Source organism: Magnolia sinica, chromosome 2 (genome assembly GCF_029962835.1).
Source record: "Magnolia sinica isolate HGM2019 chromosome 2, MsV1, whole genome shotgun sequence".
NCBI lineage: Eukaryota > Viridiplantae > Streptophyta > Magnoliopsida > Magnoliales > Magnoliaceae > Magnolia > Magnolia sinica.
Window position 1 is genome coordinate 122,381,500 of NC_080574.1, and position 18,450 is coordinate 122,399,949.

The 18,450-nt window shown below is 41.1% G+C and overlaps 1 protein-coding gene and 1 long non-coding RNA gene across 3 annotated transcripts in view; one reads left to right on the forward strand and one right to left on the reverse strand.

Annotated features, from left to right (window-relative positions):
* Window positions 1–18,450, forward strand: part of LOC131237516 (uncharacterized) — a 60,546-nt gene that overhangs the window by 35,120 nt on the left and 6,976 nt on the right. The window contains exons 6-7 of one of the 2 annotated variants that reach the window (XM_058235335.1): window positions 408–507; window positions 2,322–2,485. In XM_058235335.1, coding sequence (XP_058091318.1) covers window positions 408–507; window positions 2,322–2,485 — 264 coding nt within the window. The remainder of the gene's footprint in view (window positions 1–407; window positions 508–2,321; window positions 2,486–18,450) is intronic. The other variant, XM_058235336.1, reaches the window with a different exon arrangement.
* Window positions 7,299–8,408, reverse strand: LOC131237517 (uncharacterized). Its single transcript, XR_009167295.1, has 2 exons — window positions 8,024–8,408; window positions 7,299–7,521 (listed from the first exon to the last, which is right to left on the reverse strand). It is a non-coding gene; the product is annotated as an uncharacterized LOC131237517 (long non-coding RNA).

The window sequence follows — 18,450 nt, forward strand, 5'->3', positions numbered from 1 at the left end:
TTCTTTTGGAGAGTTGGTGGCATGTCGGAATGATGTTTATGTGCAGATAGGCTGGGCCAGACCAGGTCCAACCTGCTTGTGGCGGGATAAGGTTGAGCCCAGGCCTTGGTTTAGCTAATCATGGTCGGCCTAGACCCGAGTTGCCTAAAGGGCCAACAGGACAGTCCGGCGCACCCTGATTTCTATAACGCTCATGGGCTTTTACTTGGCTAATCAGCTGGGCCAGGCCTGGACTAACCTCAGCCCAGTCTATTTGCACCCATATGTTCCCTTGATATTGTGATTCGCATGCTTTTAGATTTCTGTGTGATATTTAAAAATGTACACATTCTTAGGTGTATGAATGTTGGTGCTATTAGCTTTTAGTTAATTGCAACTACTCTTAAGCCTTGAAATTGGTTCTTCAGGTAACCATGCGATGCAGTCAAAGTTATACTCTGATGCTCTTGAGTTGTATACTTGTGCTATATCACTCTGCGAGAATAATGCAGTGTACTACTGTAACAGGTAAATAATGACTTCACCAGTTGACTGATAACATTTGGACTAAAACTCAACAATATTCTCAACATGTATCTGTAACTCTGGACATGTTACTTTTGTGGGAAACTGATGCAGGACCATCCAATCAGATCTATAGTGATCATAAATAGGTCCATGGCTGGTCAATAGAAGATCAGATACGATTGGATTGTGGGGCCCACAGATCCAACCAGATGGCCTAGATTATCGATTAGCTGGAGAGTCAAGCCCACAGATCCAATTGACTGCATTCTGGGGCTCTATCTACAAACCTGGGGTTTATTTAGGGTTTTGTACAACTGCACAAAGCCTATATACCCCTCATACAGTTGTGTATATTGGGAAGTTCGAATAACTCTTTAGTTCTCTGTCATCTTTGTTATTAGCAGTTTGAGATGATTTAAAATGGCCTAAATGTGGACCTACAGGATTTTAGCCTTGTTCTTTTACAATTAAGGATTTCATTCACAAGGCCATATGTAACCATGTGCATGGATGGAATCAGCTGCACCATCATCATCTAAGCCTTACCACAATGTTGGCTGCACGTATCCTGCTCCGACATTTCACTCTGTCAAGGTCCATATCCTCAGTTAAACCACTGGTGATCAAATCTTTTCTTACTACCTCCACCCACTAGGTTTTTGGGCCTTCTCTTCACCCTTTTAGAGCCTTAAGCTTGAAGCACCCACTCAGCAGTGCAGTTCTCGGTCTCTGTTGCACATGGTCAAACCATCCAAGTTCACTTTCCCTTGTTAACTATTGCTGCTACATATAGCCATATGCATGGATGGAATTAACATGCTTTTGAATATTTATGTCATGTCGGGTCCATCAATATCTTTCAAATTAGAGGGGTTAGCCTCACACGCACCGTCATGCACCAGATGCACCTTTACCCAGCACGCATGCCAGCTTGCAAATGCATAAGCATCCAAGTGATGCATAAGGTAGTCCCCACCATGAATGTCCAGATGAAAAAATCAGTATGGTCCACTCGTCAGGTTGGCCACCCACTTGAAAATAATGAATAGTTATATTTTGTTTGGGACACACACACACACCTATATCCGTTTCAGATATTTGTTGGTGAAACAGTATCCATAAATCTGACCTAATATCTGGGGTAAGGCCTTTTATGTTGATGATGATAAACTAACATGAATACCTCCAATGTGAAGAGAATGACATTAGTTGTTTGCTTTCTAATTTAACAATCTATTGTAATTCAGGTGTCTTTTAATTCATTAAAAATATTTATTGTTCTGATGATCTTGTTTCTCCTTTCTCTACTTTATGGACTTACCTATTATTCTCAACTTCAGTCCCAATCATTTTATCGACTTAGGTGCATATTTGATTCGATCATGATGGTACTGTTTGCTTTTTATTTCCACACCAAAGTATATGGCATCGTATTGTGGCAAACCTAGGTCATATGCATTTCTGCAAATTCTACATTCACCAAATATACCTTCAGGTTGTTTTTTTGATAGTGCAACGGTTTGGAGATTTCATGCAGACATGTATGTCTCTCAGTATTCCATTGTTTTATGCATTCTGACCTTTTATTTTTAATATTATGCGTTGTTTAAGTATCAAGAATTGCTGTATTCAGTTCTTCATCAATTGTATATGGATGTTGATGAATATATATATATATATATATATATATATATATATATATATATATATATATATTCCTTAGTCATCCTCTGATGTTAAATACGCAACCTTTATGATTTATTTTGTTGAAATGAATCGCAGATAATGAAATTGAATTTAATGCATGGTTTCAGGGCAGCAGCTTACACCCAGGTCCATAAATACAGTGAAGCGATTGCAGATTGTAATAAATCGATTGAAATTGATCCAAACTACAGCAAGGCATACAGCCGTCTGGGCCTGGCTTATTATGCACAAGGGAACTACAATGATGCGATACACAAAGGCTTTCTCAAAGGTTTGCCTGAAATCTATAGTAATTCATAAAAAGCCATCTTAATTTTATTTTATTGCCCTAACTTAGCAAAATCTGATATCATAGCAGGTTTTTCTTCTGTCATTTCATGACCTCGGCTCATCCAGATGACCATAGCTATTATTTGTCAGTAAATCTCACCATTTATGTTCATCATGGTTAAGTAATGTCATGAAAGTGCATACTGGAAAAGGAAAGGAGAGGCAAAGGTTTTTTTTTTTTTTTTTTTTAAGAAAAAGAAAAAGAAAGACACGTGCTAGATACTACATTTGGATGCATAAGTGAATTGAATTGCCAATATTCAGTTTAATTGAGAAGAAATGACATAAGTTATTGATGTTTTCTCATATTCCTGAGAAGGATCTAGCCATTACATCTGTGAAGTCCCAACTTGAAACTATCGTAATTGCAATTTGGAGTCCAATTCTTGAATATGAATGCTAAGGTAATTACAGTTTGGTTATTTGCACTTTATCAGGTTAACTACTGCAACTGAATTAATAATGCATCCAAACACACTTATAATGATGATAGGGCTTGTCAAGGAATCTTTTAGGAGCCAACAAGAACCCCTCCCCTGGCACGGCCTTCTTTCATTACATGCCTTAAAACCAGTGTAGTTAAAAGGTGCTAGGCACACCCTAGGCACAATTGCCCCTGGAAAACCTGAAATGCCTAGTGCACTCTTGGAGTTTCAAGGTGCAATTTTATTTTATTTTTCCAGAAACTTATATTAGCTTCATACATGTTATAAGTCAATATTGATTTTATTTTTTATTTTATATATTTTTAGTCGTAATTTGCCACTTTATTTCATGTCGCTTTTCAAGTGCCCGAAATCGGTTTTAGTTCGGTTGGAAATGCTAAGACGTGATTTTCTATGGAGGGACTCAAAAGAGAAGAAAATTTTCCATCTTCTAGAGTGGGTTGAGGTGTGCAAATCCTACGATGAGGGTGGAGCCGGCATAAGAGATTTGGAATTGATGAACTTGGCTCTTTTGGGAAAATGGTGGTGGCGTTTTGGCTTGGAGAAGGGGGCTCTTTGGCGGGAGGTTGTTGTAAGAAAATATGGGTGCCTTGTGGGTGGGTGATGAATGAGGGACTCCTCGCTTTATAGAGCTTCAACGGTTTGAAAAGGGAAATCTAGTGTAACAACTAATTACAGGACAACATGGGGTTCTCGTTAGGGAATGGGGAGGAGATTTGCTTTTGGGAGGATGTTTGGAGGGGTGACTTACCTTTATATATCATATTTTTAAAGATGGCATGCGTTGCACTAGATCACAATATTATGGTCACTAGATGTAATCCTTTACGTGAAGAGTCTATCTCATGGTCTCCACCGTGTCGCCGAAATCTAGGAACAATGAGGTGGCTGAATTAGTCTCTTCTGGATTGGTTGCACCCATTGTTCGAAGTATCCCCGATATTATTGAAATATCCCCAATATTATCCGTATCTCCAGCTTGATAATACCGATAACACTGGTAGCGATGCCGATAACACTGCTAGTAAGATTGTATTCAACAACTGTTGGCCGAGCTCGCCTTGCACTGTTTAAGCCAAGTGCTAGCTCAACCCTTTTCAAAATTCCCATAAAGTATGGAGCCACTACCCCATTCATAAATTCTAGGTGTTGGCAATGTATCAACCATGTATCGCCAATATTTTCGCTTGCGTAAATTCCAAATGTTGCTTGTATTGCTAATGTATCAATATCGCCAATCTATCGCCAATATTTTCGACTATGTAAATTCTAGGTGTTACTTGTATCGCCAGTGTATCGGTAATATTTCAATAATATTGTCAATGTATCAATATCGCCAAAAATCTATTTATTAAAAAAAAAAAATCATTTCAAAATTTTTATGGGTGTATGGTTGTATCTAGCGTTTAATTTGTCGACGATAATATCGTGATATTATTTTTATTGTAACATGTGTGATATCAAGATCACAATCTCTCGTTTCCTTTCCAATTGTCGACAATTTCTTGATGAAATATCGTGTGTTATCAATATTTTGAAATATCGACCGATGTTTGGATGGAAGGTTGGATTGTTGGATGAATAAATGGGATGGTTGGATTGATTTCTTATGACAACACATGCCTTTTTTAGCCCCCCCGTTAAATGGAAACTTGTTGTGTATGGATTCTTTTTGTTTTTTATTAATTCCTAAATATGCAAATATGTGAATTTTAGCATCTCTTGAAGTTTCATTGAAAATTTCCAACGTTTTCTCCATGTTTCTCTACATATTCTGGTTATCAGCGATATTATCAGTGATATCGATATTGTTTCCATATCCCTTGCCAGCGCCGCTTGTAGTGATACCGATACTTTGAACACTAGCTGCATCTTTGTTGTCCGTTGAGCGAAGATTGCGATAGAATGGTGTGGGTAAAAGACAAGACAAGTTGATTCTCGGTACAGTCTTTCTATTCCATGCTTCAAAAGGAGGGAGCCATGATTGGGCAGACTGGTTACTTATGTGTGACATTATGGTGCTCCTCTGAAGATAGAGTGGCCTTTGGTTGGCTTGTGGGTAGAAAAAGAGTATTGGCCATCTACAATCTTCAAAACCGATCAATGATCATCCCAAATATCTGCCTTATGCGTATGTCTAACGCGGAGTCAATCAATCATCCATTGTCCTTTCGTAAGCCGAATGTGGTCTGATATCCTTAGTAGATTCAATTTAGCTTGGTCTATGGCTTTTAATATTGTAGATCTTTTATTAGCTTGACCTAGCATGGCTTTTTGCAAATACGTAAAAATTTTATGTAGACTTTGCTTATTGGTTGGCTCATAGATGATTTGGGGAACCTTTAAAAAAATAAAAAAATAAAAAATAAAAAAATAAAAAAACCAGAGAGAGAGAGAGAGAGAGAGAGAGAGAGAGAGAGAGAGAGAGAGATGATTTGGGGAGAAAGAAATGGAAGATGCTTCTGAAGTGAAAGCAATCGGGAGGAGCAGGTTGCTAGTAGAGCAATGTTTCTTGTAAATGAATGGGCTGTGGGCCTGGGTTGCTTTGATAAGTTGTAATTTTATTGTTCTTTTTCTGGTTCGTGTCTGTTTTTGTTTGGGTTGTAGCTAGCACCATCTCGGACCATTGCTTCTTTTTTCCTCTTGATAAAAGTTACCTTGCATGCGTGCGCACGCACACACACATACACTAATAGTAATTTTAAGACTAATTAAATTCAATGTAAAATTATTACATATTTTAAAACGTGATAGTTAGGCAACACTTCAAAAAACTTGCATCCAGTGTTCGAAATATTAATACTATCGGCCGATATTATCGTCGATATCGCACATGGGAGAGCATCATTATCCGAAAAAAAAGAAAAAAAAAAAAAGAAGAGAAAAAAGAAAAACTTTCAACGGTAGATTTCGGTACCTGTAAAGAAGATCGCCTGATCGGAAGCTATGTTTGATGAGCCATTTGAATCGAAGCCTCTGATTTAGAGAGATTTGGCCGCGAAATCCGCCGAAATCGTTGAAATAATCGGCATTTGGGAGAGATTTTCCGGAACCCTCTCTACTTCGAAAAAAAAGGGCCCCGAGCCCTTATGCAGAAGAGGCGGACGGGCTGGTGCATCGCACGTCATCAACGTGTTGACGTCACCAGTTATGTGGGTCCCATCATGAGGTATATATTATATCCAAACCGTTCGTCCATTTGGCGAGCTCCTTGTAAGGCTCTATCCGAAAAATAAGACAGATCCAAAGATCAAGTGGACCACACTGGAAAAAAGCAGCGGGATATTGAACGTCCACCATTGAAACCCTTTTGGGGTCGCAAAAGTTTTGGATCGTATGATATTTGTTTTTCCTATTCATCAAGGTCTTTGTGACCTCATGAACAGATTGGATGGAAAACAAACGTTATGGTGGACCCTACGAATGTTATAACGGTGAGAATCATTGTCCTCTTTGCTATTTGTGGTGTGGTCCAATTGAGGTTTGGATGTCACTCATTTTTGGGTTCGTGATCTAAAATGATCTCTCCAAATGGATGAACGGTGTGGATATAATAAATACATTATTGGTGGGGCCATGTAACTCTGATCTCCTTTGAACTGTTTGTACAACGTGTACTACGTAAGCGGATTGCGTACTGAGTAACTCAGTACCCCTAGCGTACTGAGTAAACTGTGTGGGGTCCACTGTTATTTTTTTATTTTATCCACTCCGTTAATCCATGTTAAAAGATAATTTTATGGCTTGATCCCAAAAATGAAGCAAATTAAAATCTCAACTGGACCACACCACAGGAAACATTTTGATTGAACCTCTACCATTGAAAATTTTTTGGAGGCCAAAGAAGTTTTGGATCAAGCTGATGTTTGTGTTTTCTCTTCATCCATGTCTTTGTCATCTTATGAACAGGTTGGATGACAAATAAAAATTACTTTGGACCCTAGGAAGGTTTCAACGGTGGAAATCATTATTCCACACTATTTCCTGTGTAATGGTCCACTTGAGCTTTGGATTTACTTCAATTTTGGTATAAACCCCTAAAATTAGCAGTAAAAGTGGATGGACGGTGTAGATAAACCACATACATTCACAATGGGTCCAACTGAGTTTACTCAGTACGATAAAAGCGCAGAGTGACTCAGTACGCAATCTGATTTCGTGGACGTCTAGGCTTCGCATGAAGTTCATGCGCTGAAAACTTAGGTAGGGTCCACCGTGATGTTTGTGAGAAATCCACTCCGTCCATCCGTTTTGTGAACACATTTTAAGACATTGGGCCAAAAATGAGCCGAATCCAAGACTCAAGTAGGCCGAAAATGTGAGGATTGAAGGTCCACAGTTGAAATGTTCGTGGGGCCACAGGTTTTGAATTAGTCTAATATTTGGGTATTCAATTCATCCCAGTAGTGATGACGTAATGAACGGTATGGATGGAATGTAAACATCACTCTCGACCTAGGAAGGTTTCAGCGGTAGGAATTTCCCTACCCACCTTTTTCTTTAGTGCGGCCCACTTGAGTCTTGGATCCGGCTCAATTTTTGCCTCAAGTCTTAAAATAATCTCACAAAACTGATGGATGGAGTAGATTTCTCACAAACATCACGGTGTGCCCCCCTCCCGCGAAAGGATTTAGTAGGAAATCTACGTCCCATCTTGGCACGACACATGCCCATACCTCGTATGGTACACCAGCCAATCCACACCCTCCGTTCATTTTCATAAGTAATCTTAAGGCATGAGCCCAAAAAGGAGACGGATGAAAGATCAAGTGTACCATACTACAAGAAAATGTGGTGGCAATGATGTCCACCATTGAAGCCTTTTAGGGCCCACCGTAATGTTTATTTGCCACCCAATCTATCCTTGAGGTTTGACAAACCTGGATGGGAAAACGTAAATATTAGCTTTATCCAAAAAAAATTATAGGCCCAAAATAGTTCAATGGTAATCATTCAATGAACACTATTTTTTGTGTTGTGGTCCACCTCAGATTTAGATCTGCCTTATTTTTCAGCCCATGCCCTAAAATGACATGTTAAAATGAATTCCAATTGATGTTTGGATGTGACTCATTTTCATACATATCTTTATACATTTATAAATGGTATGCATCATATTTAAATATATTTACCTTAGTTTAATCAAATAACGCATAACTTTGTACCTTATACAAAGGAAATTTATTATGTGCACTTCTTTTTTGATATTTTATGATTTAAAAGTGTGCATTAAGGTCTTTTTAAATAATCCCCAAAGTTTCATAAAAAAATTCAACCATTTTGCTAATGTTTCCCCATGTTTCCCAAAAAGTGCGATAAACTATGCGATACAAACAATATATCCCGTGCGATAACCGATACGTATCTGTATCCCAAGGGTGCGATACATTGTGCGATACCGATATTTCGAACACTGCTTGCATCAACTAAAATATTCCACTACTCCACATAACCCTAAAATTTTAAATTTCCTCAATTTCCAAACCTGGAGACCTTTTGGAAACAATGGAGACTTGTTTCTCAAAAAACATTGCTCAATAACTTCTTTGTTCCAAAAAAATTATATATTCCGAAAGTTGTCGTCGACATCATGATATCCTTGTTGCAACTATGCCAACACCATCTTTTCAAATCCTATTTTTGGAGCTGCAACTGGTGTTTGGGTCAACCGAACCTAACTGACCCAACCTGATTTTGGGTTGGGTGAGGTTGGGTTGTCAGGGTCTGAGTCGGATAGGTTGGAAAACTTCAACTTGCTTTGATATTAGGTTGGGTTCGAGTTGAGCAAATTCGGGTCAGGTTAGGGTCGAGTATGGAGGAGTTCTGGTTGGGTTTGGGCTGGCACCTTGGGTTGGAATCAAAATTTTAAATAGCGTCGCTACATAGTGTATGGCGTACGCTACGTAGCGTGCATAAATGATGTATTTCCCATTCAACATACAGTATAGGGGTTGTAGCCGACAAGGGTCGTAGCATACACTACAAGCTACAGCTCGTGTTGTGTATGTAGTGTTCGCTTCACTGTACCTTTTTTTAAAGCACATTTTTATATGTTGTTAGTTCTAGTTTTGATGTAAAATGGTGGTGACCCATTCTTCTCACTCCTGTAGCTCAGAGAACCCATCCTCATTAATCTCCCCGCCCACTCCCCCCACCCCCCCCCCACCCCCCCCGATTCCCTGAAGGATGGTATCCTATAAACCTCTCGAGGGTCTTCGGTCAAGCCGGTGTAGTCATGGATATAGTTATGCCCAGGGACGGGACTACTAGCCATTTCAGGGGATTTGCCCTGATTAGAATGGGTTCTGAGGAGGAACTGGCACGGGCGGTGCAGATGTTACATGGAGAAAGATTCGGTGGATCTCCATTGCATTTCAAAGGGAAAGATTTGGGCCTCACCGAAACCCAAACAAATCCTCTCTCGGCAAGTCAAACGCCCCCAACGTTAAGATAATCACGAACCTCCATGCCAATTCCAGCAAGTCTACCGGAGGAGCGTCGTTTAAAGATGCACTCCTTGGAACGTCTACCTCCCAGAACCCTGATCCCCTTTGCCGTCAGATTAACGGTGCAAATTCAGGGCCCAACCACTCCTCAGCGCACGACCCTCCCGTATTGATGTCAGAGAATACTCTGCGCATCAACCAAGCCTCCTTCAATTGTGCTAGAAAGGGCCTAGAAGACACGGTAGTCATCATCTCCAGAGAGGGGGCCTCAATATCCCAGATCCATTCCTAGATCGACGAATGTTGCAGAATCGAGCCGTCCGCCTACAGCTCTGGGGTATTGGATCATCACTCTTGCAGCTCAGAGAACCCATCCTCCCCCCCTCCTTCGTCTTCCTTGTTCTCCTCGATACCTAATCATGCCCTCATCTCCCTCTTCCAAGAAGACCTTCGGGGCTGGGTTATCGATGCGGAACCTCTTCAGATTCGTATTGGCAACTCCTCTGAACACGGGATTCTTATGAAGAAGAATCCGGCGGGTTACGAGAACAGAGAGATCCTTGTCAACACCATCCAGAAGAAGTGCATTAGAGACGCGATCGGACATGTCGGCAGGGCCATTGGTTTATCTTTTAGGGACTGTCCCGAGGATTAAATCGCTCTTTTCCAATGTGTGAAATCTCGCGGTAGACCCCTTTCTACTTCCAAATCTCCCAAACCTCGCTTATCAAAGTCCTGTAGCAACAAAGAATTACAAAGCCTTTCGACCTCTATATTCTCAACTCCGACTCCTCCCTTTGATGTCGACAGACCAGGATCTTGGGGCAACACTATTCCTCAATGAAGATCATCTCTTGGAATGTCAGAGGAGTGGGTTTGATTCAGAAGAGGAGATTGATCAAAGACTCTTGCACCTCCCGCAACCCCGACATGATATGTCTCCAGGAAACAAAAATTCAGTTTTTCAATGACAAGATTATGGGCTCTCTGTGGAACGTTTCCGACGCCAAGTGGGTAGCGCTGGATGCTGTTGGAAGTGCCAATGGCATCTTGATCGTGTGGAGATCCTCTAAATGGAAGCTAGTGGATTTGTGGTCGGGTGCTTTCTCTATCTCTGTTATCCTCCTCGACATTTCCTCCAACCAGAAGCGTCTCATCTCTTCCGTCTACGGTCCCATCCTCGATTCTAGTAGGATAGACTTGTGGTCAAAGTTGAGCTCTTCCAGATTGAAATTTTCGAGTCCCTGCTACTTTGTTGGTGACTTCAACATCATCAGATACGTCCATGAAAAATCCCACGACAATAATGTGTACCCTGCGATGTGTTCCTTCTCCGCCTGGATTGAAGACCACGAGCTTGTCGACCTTCCCCTGCTTGGTTCTAGGTTCACTTGGTCTAACCACAGATTGAATCCGTGTCATTCTAGATTAGATAGATTTTTGCTTTCTCCGGACTGGCTGGAAGGATCCCCCTTAGCCACCCAATCCGCCCTCCTGAGAGTTACCTCGGATCACAGCCCCATAATGTTATCTTTCGATGACTCTAATTGGGGCCCGAAACCCTTTAGATTCAAATCCTCCTGGTAAAATTCTAACAGTTTTTTTCAGATGGTTTCAGATTGGTGGAACGGCTTCTGGGTCTCTGGTTTCGCTGGCTATAGATTTTGCAGAAAACTAAAGATGCCGAAGGACAATCTCAGATGGTGGAATCAGGAGGTGACTTCCAAGAGGAACGCTGACTTGGATTCGATCAAGGAAGAATTGCAAGCGATCAACGTCAGTGCTGAACACGGTCTGATGTCTCTGGAAATCCTATCTAAAAGAATCCAGCTCATCCAGTCCCTGTCAGCCAGGGTGTTCAATAACGAAATCGCTTGGAAACAAAGATCCCGCGCGAAGTGGCTCAAAGAAGGGGGGTAAAAATTCCAAAATTTTCCACTCCGTAGCCAATATGCAAGCTAGAAGCAACAGAATCAGCAGCATTTTAGTCAATGGCCGTCTCGTCGAAGACAAGGATCAAATTGCTACGGAAGCTGTAAACTACTTCAGCTCTCTTCTCTCTGTTGATCGTTGGGTTGGGCCGGGTCTGGACAACCTCCAATTGGATCGCTTGCCCTCTAATGATGCAGATGCTCTTGAAGCCTCGTTCTCCATGGAAGAAGTCAGGTTGGCCCTGAACTCCCTCGGCAGTGATAAGGTCTCAGGCCTGGATGGTTTTCCTATATCCTTCCTCTCTTTCTTCTTGGAGGTTATCAAAGATGATTTAATGCTTTTCTTCAAAGAATTCCACGGTAGAGGTATTCTATCCAAATGACTGGGGTCCTCCTTCATTGCTCTCATTCCTAAATCTCCAGGTGCCACTTCTTTCTCAGATTTCAGGCCCATAAGCCTAATTGGGGGTCCTTACAAAATTCTAGCTAAAGTTCTCGCCTCTCGTCTGAAGAGCTGCATTGGCAAAGTCATATCCTCCCATGAGAGCGCGTTCATTCCAGGGAGACAGATCATTGACTGCACACTGATTGCTAATGAGTGCCTTCATTCTAGTCATACAGATGGTTCAAAAACTATTTTTTGCAAGCTGGACATTGAAAAGGCCTACGACCATGTCGATTGGAAGTTCCTCCAATACATGATGTCGCGCATGGGCTTTGGAGTCAAATGGTGCAGGTGGATTAGAGAGTGTCTTGGCTCGGCCCATTTCTCCATCCTTCTAAACGGGACCTCGAAAGCTTTCTTTAAAAGCTCCAGAGTGATTCGCCAGGGGGATCCTCTCTCCCCTTTCCTGTTCCTGATTGTTGGTGAAGCCCTATCCAAAATGCTGCAGGCAGGTCAGGAGGCAGGTATCTTACCTGGTCTTAGAATGAGAGGAATTTCTTCACCGATCTGCCACATCCAATATGCAAACAATACCCTTATCTTCAGTGAAGCTGATCCAACCAAGATCCATAACGTCCGCACTACAATTCGCTATTTTGAGGCTGTTTCGGGCTTAGGAATCAACTTGTCCAAATCTAAGATGTTTGGAGTTAATCTGAAGGAAGAAGAGGTTCGTATCTTCACCAACTCGTTTGATTGTCCCCCCACCTCGCTGTCGGCTTCTTTTGTAGGCCTCCCGTTATGCCTGGGCGCGCCTCCAAATCTAGTTGGGACAAGGTCATATCCAAATTCGATAGATACCTGGCCAGATGGAAATGCAGATACTTGTCGTTGGAAGGCCGTATTACTTTGATTAAGGCAACCCTCTCCAATCTGCCAATTTACTACATGTCTCTCTTTAAATGTCCAGCAGCTGTCCTAGCATCTCTCGAAAAGCTCAGACGAGACTTCCTCTGGTGTGGCAAGGAAGACTCAAAGAAATTCCACCTCATTCAGTGGACTCAGGTTTGCAAACACATCAGTCAGGGAGGTGTTGGGATTAAGGACCTTAAAAAGATGAACAGAGCCCTCCTAGGGAAATGCATCTGGAGACTTGACACTGAGGACGACAGCCTATGGAACAAAATTATCTAAGGCAAATATGGTAGATTAACTGGTGGGTGGTGGACCAAAGACTCGTCGCGTTATAGGGCCTCCGCCCTCTAGAAGGGGATTCTCTCCCTGATGAAGGGTGTCATCACTGGTATCGGCTTTAATCTCGGCAATGGATCCAAGATTCGGTTTTGGAATGATGCTTGTGCGGGCGAAGCTACTCTGAAAATCGACTTCCCAAACATCTTCCGCCTTGCCCCCAACCGCGCTGTCCTAGCCACTGACTGCTTCTCCCTCCTAGAAAACAAGATAGTATGGAAGGTGGACTGCAGGAGGAATCTCCAAGATTGGGAAATCGAAGAGTATGTGGGTCTTCTCGAGCGTATTTATGGATGCATCCCTGATATCCATGGCCCAGACAAGCTTTTTTGGAAGCCAAATAAATCCGGCAATTTCTCAGTCAAATCTCTTTATTTCCAACTGGGTCAAGGGTACACTCCCCCGCTGATACACCCCCCCTTCAAATTCTGGAAATACCCCGTCCCCCCTAAACACAACTTTTGCTTGGCTGGTGGGGGCCAAAAAGATTCTCACGGTCGATAATCTGAGAAAAAGGGGCATGCCCATTGTGAATATATGCCTCTGCTACATGATAAATGAAGAAACATCAATCATCTCCTCCTTTTTTGCCTGTTTATCTCTTCAATCTGGTCAGAATTCCTCATCCATTTTAATCTAAAGTGGTGTTTCCCTGGTTCGGTTAGCCTCCTTCTCAATGCCTGGCACGGGATTCGTATCGGAAAGCAAAAGACGCGGATCTAGTGCATGGCAATCATTGCCATATGGTGGTTGGTTTGGGAAGAAAGAAACAACAGATGCTTCAGAGACATCTCAAACTCGGCTTCGGTTATCGCCAACAAGGCCAAACGCCTTTTGATTGAGTGGGCTATGTATGTTGTAGGCATGAAAGATGTAGACTTTCTGTTTCTTGGAGTTTAGGAGTTGACCGCCTTCTCGGCGCTCTCCCTTTCCTCTGCTTTTCTATCTCTTTCCCCCTTGTTCTCTCCTCGTTTCTTTTATATATATATTCTCAGTGATCTTTCAAAAAAAAAAAAAAAACATTAAGTCAACGTAAGCACCCCTCTGCCCCATATCTCTTTCTTTGATTTTCTTGATCCACAAAACCCCTGAAGGGGAGATTTCAGCTGATCAATCAACCCTGCAAGAAGGTCTATTGTCGTATTTTCAAGATCATTGGAGTTCAAACGAAGGAGAAATCAAATTCCCCCCCTTTTCACATTCGTAAGGCTACGAAGCTCAAAAATCTAATTTTTTGATTGATTGAATCTCTTCTCAAGCTTTTGATAGAAGTATGTTCTTGCCCTTTAATATATGTTAATGAGTTCTTTTTTCTTTTTCTTTTTTCATTTTGGAAGAAGATTTATGGTTTCTTTTGGGATTTTTTCCTCTTTTTTTTTTTCCTTTTCATGATGCTGATTAGTATGCATTGTTGTAGGATAGGGGCATCTATGCAATTTATTTATTTGTTTAAATAATAATAATAATTTTAGGCTATTGTGGTGTGCATATGGCAATGTTTTTTTTTTTTTTTTTTTCCTTTTTCTTTTAAGACATAAGGTATCCCCACTCCTTTTTAGGCTAGACTATTCTCTGCGGATACACACAATCACCCACATCCACGTGTATCGGGGAATGCCAAGCAATGTTCGCAATATCGATACTATCGGCCGATATTATCGGTATTGCAGTCCAACAATACGAAACACGTCGGAAGAAATATTCCGAAAAAATCGGAAAAAGAAAAAAGAAAAGAGAGGGAAACTTTCTATAGGGTGGATTTCCGTACCTGCAGAATAGATTGCCCTGATTGGAAGCTGCATTTGGTGGGCCATTCGAATCGAAACTCGCCATTTGTAGGTTAGTGTAAAGAAAATCTCGATTCCCTTTTTTTCTTTCTTCGATTAGATTATTACTTGAAAACGGAATTGATTTAGGAAGAAAATGCAAAGAAAAAGTCCAGAGAAATCCGAAGATTTGGGAGAGAATTCAGGGTTTTAGGGTCTCTACAATAAAAAATGGCTTTGGAGCCCTTTTTATCGAGTGTGGATTCGCTATTGACAGGTTGAGTAGCCAGACTAGCTACTGAAGTGACATCACCAAGTTCTGTGGGTCCCACCATGATGTATGTTTTGTATCCACATTGTTCATCCATTTTGAGAGACCATTTTAGGTCATGAGCCAAAGAATGATTCAGATCCAAAGCTCGAGCGGACCCCACCACAGAAAAAAGTGGAGAGTGACGCCCACCGTTAAAAACTTATACAGGCCACAAAAGTTTTCAATGAAGCTGATATTTTTGTTTTACCTTATTTAATGTTTGCGTTAACTTATGAACAGTTTGGATCTCAAATAAACATCACGGTGGACCTTAGGAAGGTTTCAACGGTGGGTGTAACTCTCTCCACTGTTTTTTGTGGTGGGGTCCATTAAAGTTTTGGATCTGCCTAATTCTTTGGATCATGCCCTAAATTGATCTCTCCAAATGGATGGACGGTGTGGATACAACACAAGCATCATGATAGGACCCACATAACTTGGTGACGTCACTTTAGTAGTGAGCCTGGCTACTCAACCTGTCATAGCTAATCCGCGTCCTTTTTTATCGAGCACGGCTACACGCGGAAGCCTTCACGCATGAAGTTTGTGCAATGGGATGCTAGGTGGGGCCCACCGTGATTTTTGTGAGAAATCTGCCATGTCCATCTGTTTTACAAGCTCATTTTAGGATATGATCGAAAATGAGGTGGATCTAAAACTTAGGTGGACTGCACGAGAGAAAACACTAGGGATTCAGTGACCACCGTTGAAACATTTTTATGGCCACAGAAGCTTCATATCAGTATAATTTTTTTGTGTATTCACTGCATTGCAATGGGAATGAACTCATGAACGGTTTGGATGGCATATAAATATCAAGGTGAGCCTAGGAAAGTTTCAACAGTAGGGAACTCTTTCCCCAATTTCCCTCTCATATGGCCCACTTGAGTTTTGGATCCACCTCATTTTCGGTTGCATGTCCTAAAATGATTACACAAAATGGATGGACGGGGTGGATTTCTGACAAACATTAAAGTGGGCCCCACCTAGTATCCCAGCGTAGATACTCTTGCAAAAGCCTTTAGCAGGAAGAGGCATCTCATCTGCGCACCTAGGCACATGTGCATCTTTGCACATGTGTCATGGGCCTCCAATCTGAACGGTTCATGTGATGCAGGATCCCATGAAACTCCAAGGGACTAAATTTTACCCTGATCTAAAACTCTGGTGGGCCATAGCAAAGAAAGATGCAGATTAAGGGAGAAAAATGTTTTCTTTTTTAATGGCCCACCAAAGGCTTAAATCAAAGCAAAAGTTGAACCATAAAGGTTTCATGGAGTGCTGCATCACTTGGACCGTTCAGATTTTGGACTCACATCACATATGATGGGTTCTCAAAAAGTTCTCACGATAACTTGGCTTCAGGGAAAATCCCCATTTGTGCGGATTGGGAACCCAAAGATGATGGTCTGTCAGGGCTTTGTAGGGGCCACCATGATATATTTGTTTTATCTACACCGTCCATCCATTTTGATAGTTCATTCTAGGGAATGAGCCCAAAATGTAGCCAAATATGAGGCTCAAGTGGTCCACACCACAGGAAGCTGTGGTGGGAATGATATCCACCGCTGAAGCTTTCCTGGGGCCCATCATGATGTTTATTAGCCATCCAATTTGTTCATAAGGTCTAATAGACCTGGATGAAAGGAAAACATAAATATTAGCTTGATCCAAAACTTATGTAGCCCACAAATTTTTTTTTGGATGGTTGCCATCCAATGATCACTTTTTCGTGTGGTGTGGTCCACCTAAGATTTGAATTTGTTTCATTTTTTGGCCCATACCCTAAAATGATTTGTCAAAATGAATTAACAGTATAGATACCAAATCATTTTAGCATATTATCCAAAAAATGAAGCACATCCAATTATCAAGTGGACCATACCAAAGGAAAAACTGGTGATTGACTATTAATGGGCCACAAAAGTTCTGGATCAATCATATATTTGTTTTTTACTTTCATCCAAGCTTATGTGAACTTATCAATAGATTCACTGGTAAATAAACACTACAAAAACATTAAGGTGAGCCCTAAGAAGGTTTTAATGGTAGGGTCTTCAATCAACATTGTTTCTTATTGTTTCCTATGGCATGGTCCACTAGATAATTGGATCTACTTCATTTTTGGGATGGTACTGTAAATTAAGGTGGCAAAATAGATAGACGGTGTGGATATACCTGTCTTAATACATTTATAAATGTTATGCATTATATTTAATATAGTTCAATCAGACAACGCATAACTTAGGACCCTACACAAAGTAAACCTATTGTGTGCACCTTTTTTTAACGTTATGATTTAAAAGTGTGTATTAAGATCTTTTTTAACAATACCTGAAGTTTCATTGAAAAATTCAATCATTTTCCCAATGTTTCCCCATGTTTCCCAAAAAGTGCGATACAAGCGATATATTCCGTGCGATAACCGATATGTATCTGTATCCCAAGGGTGCGATACATTGTGTGATACCGATATTTCGAACACTGATGCCAACGAAGGGAGTCAAACCCACACCTGTAGGGAGCAAACCCACGGTGATGGCTGCTCACCCAAACCTCGTTGTGGTGTGTGTATGTCAATGTTACTATGCAATGTTGTAGGATAGGGGTTGTGCATTTTTTTTTCCAAGATTTTAGGGGCCTACTGTGGTGTGTGTATAGCAATATGGCATGCATGCAACCTATGCTTCTTCGGATGTGTTTGGGTGGTTGTCTATTGTTTTCTATGGCGTGGTCCACGTGGGACCCATTGTGGTGTATGGTATGGATTTAACATGTCCATTCCACCTTCGTTTTTTAGTAGTTACCTTGTGTAGTGTCCACATGATAATGGCGGTGGTCTTGTTAGGCATTTTAAAACTATTTAATCATATTTTTCCCTAAATTTAAAAATAGAAGTATCATGTAGCTTATGCTACACGTTATAAGGAGTTGAATGCTTTGCTGCACATTACAAGCAATTTAAAACACTAGTTGGAATTTAGGTTGGTCCAGATTGCGGTTTGGGTCCTATTGAGGCTGGGTTGGTCTCAAGTTGAGCCTCAACCCAACCCAACCTACCTGCTTTGCACACCTACCTGTTTCTCCAAAAATTCCTCTCCATGGCACTATTTTCAGTAAGGGCCTGTTTGGTAAAACTTATTTTCAGCACTTACCACTGAAATGGGTTGTTTTCGGTGATTTTTCCTAATCTAGATCGTTTGGTAAATCCAAAAGCTTAAGTGTGCTTAGTTCGAATTTTCACTGAAAAAAAAAAATAGATTTTTTTTTTTTTTAACAAAAAAAGCTTCCTTCCTTTAGCTCAATGCTTAATGTGGAATGCGGTAAGCAATTTTGAGTTTTTTTTTTTTTTTTTAATACATAAATGA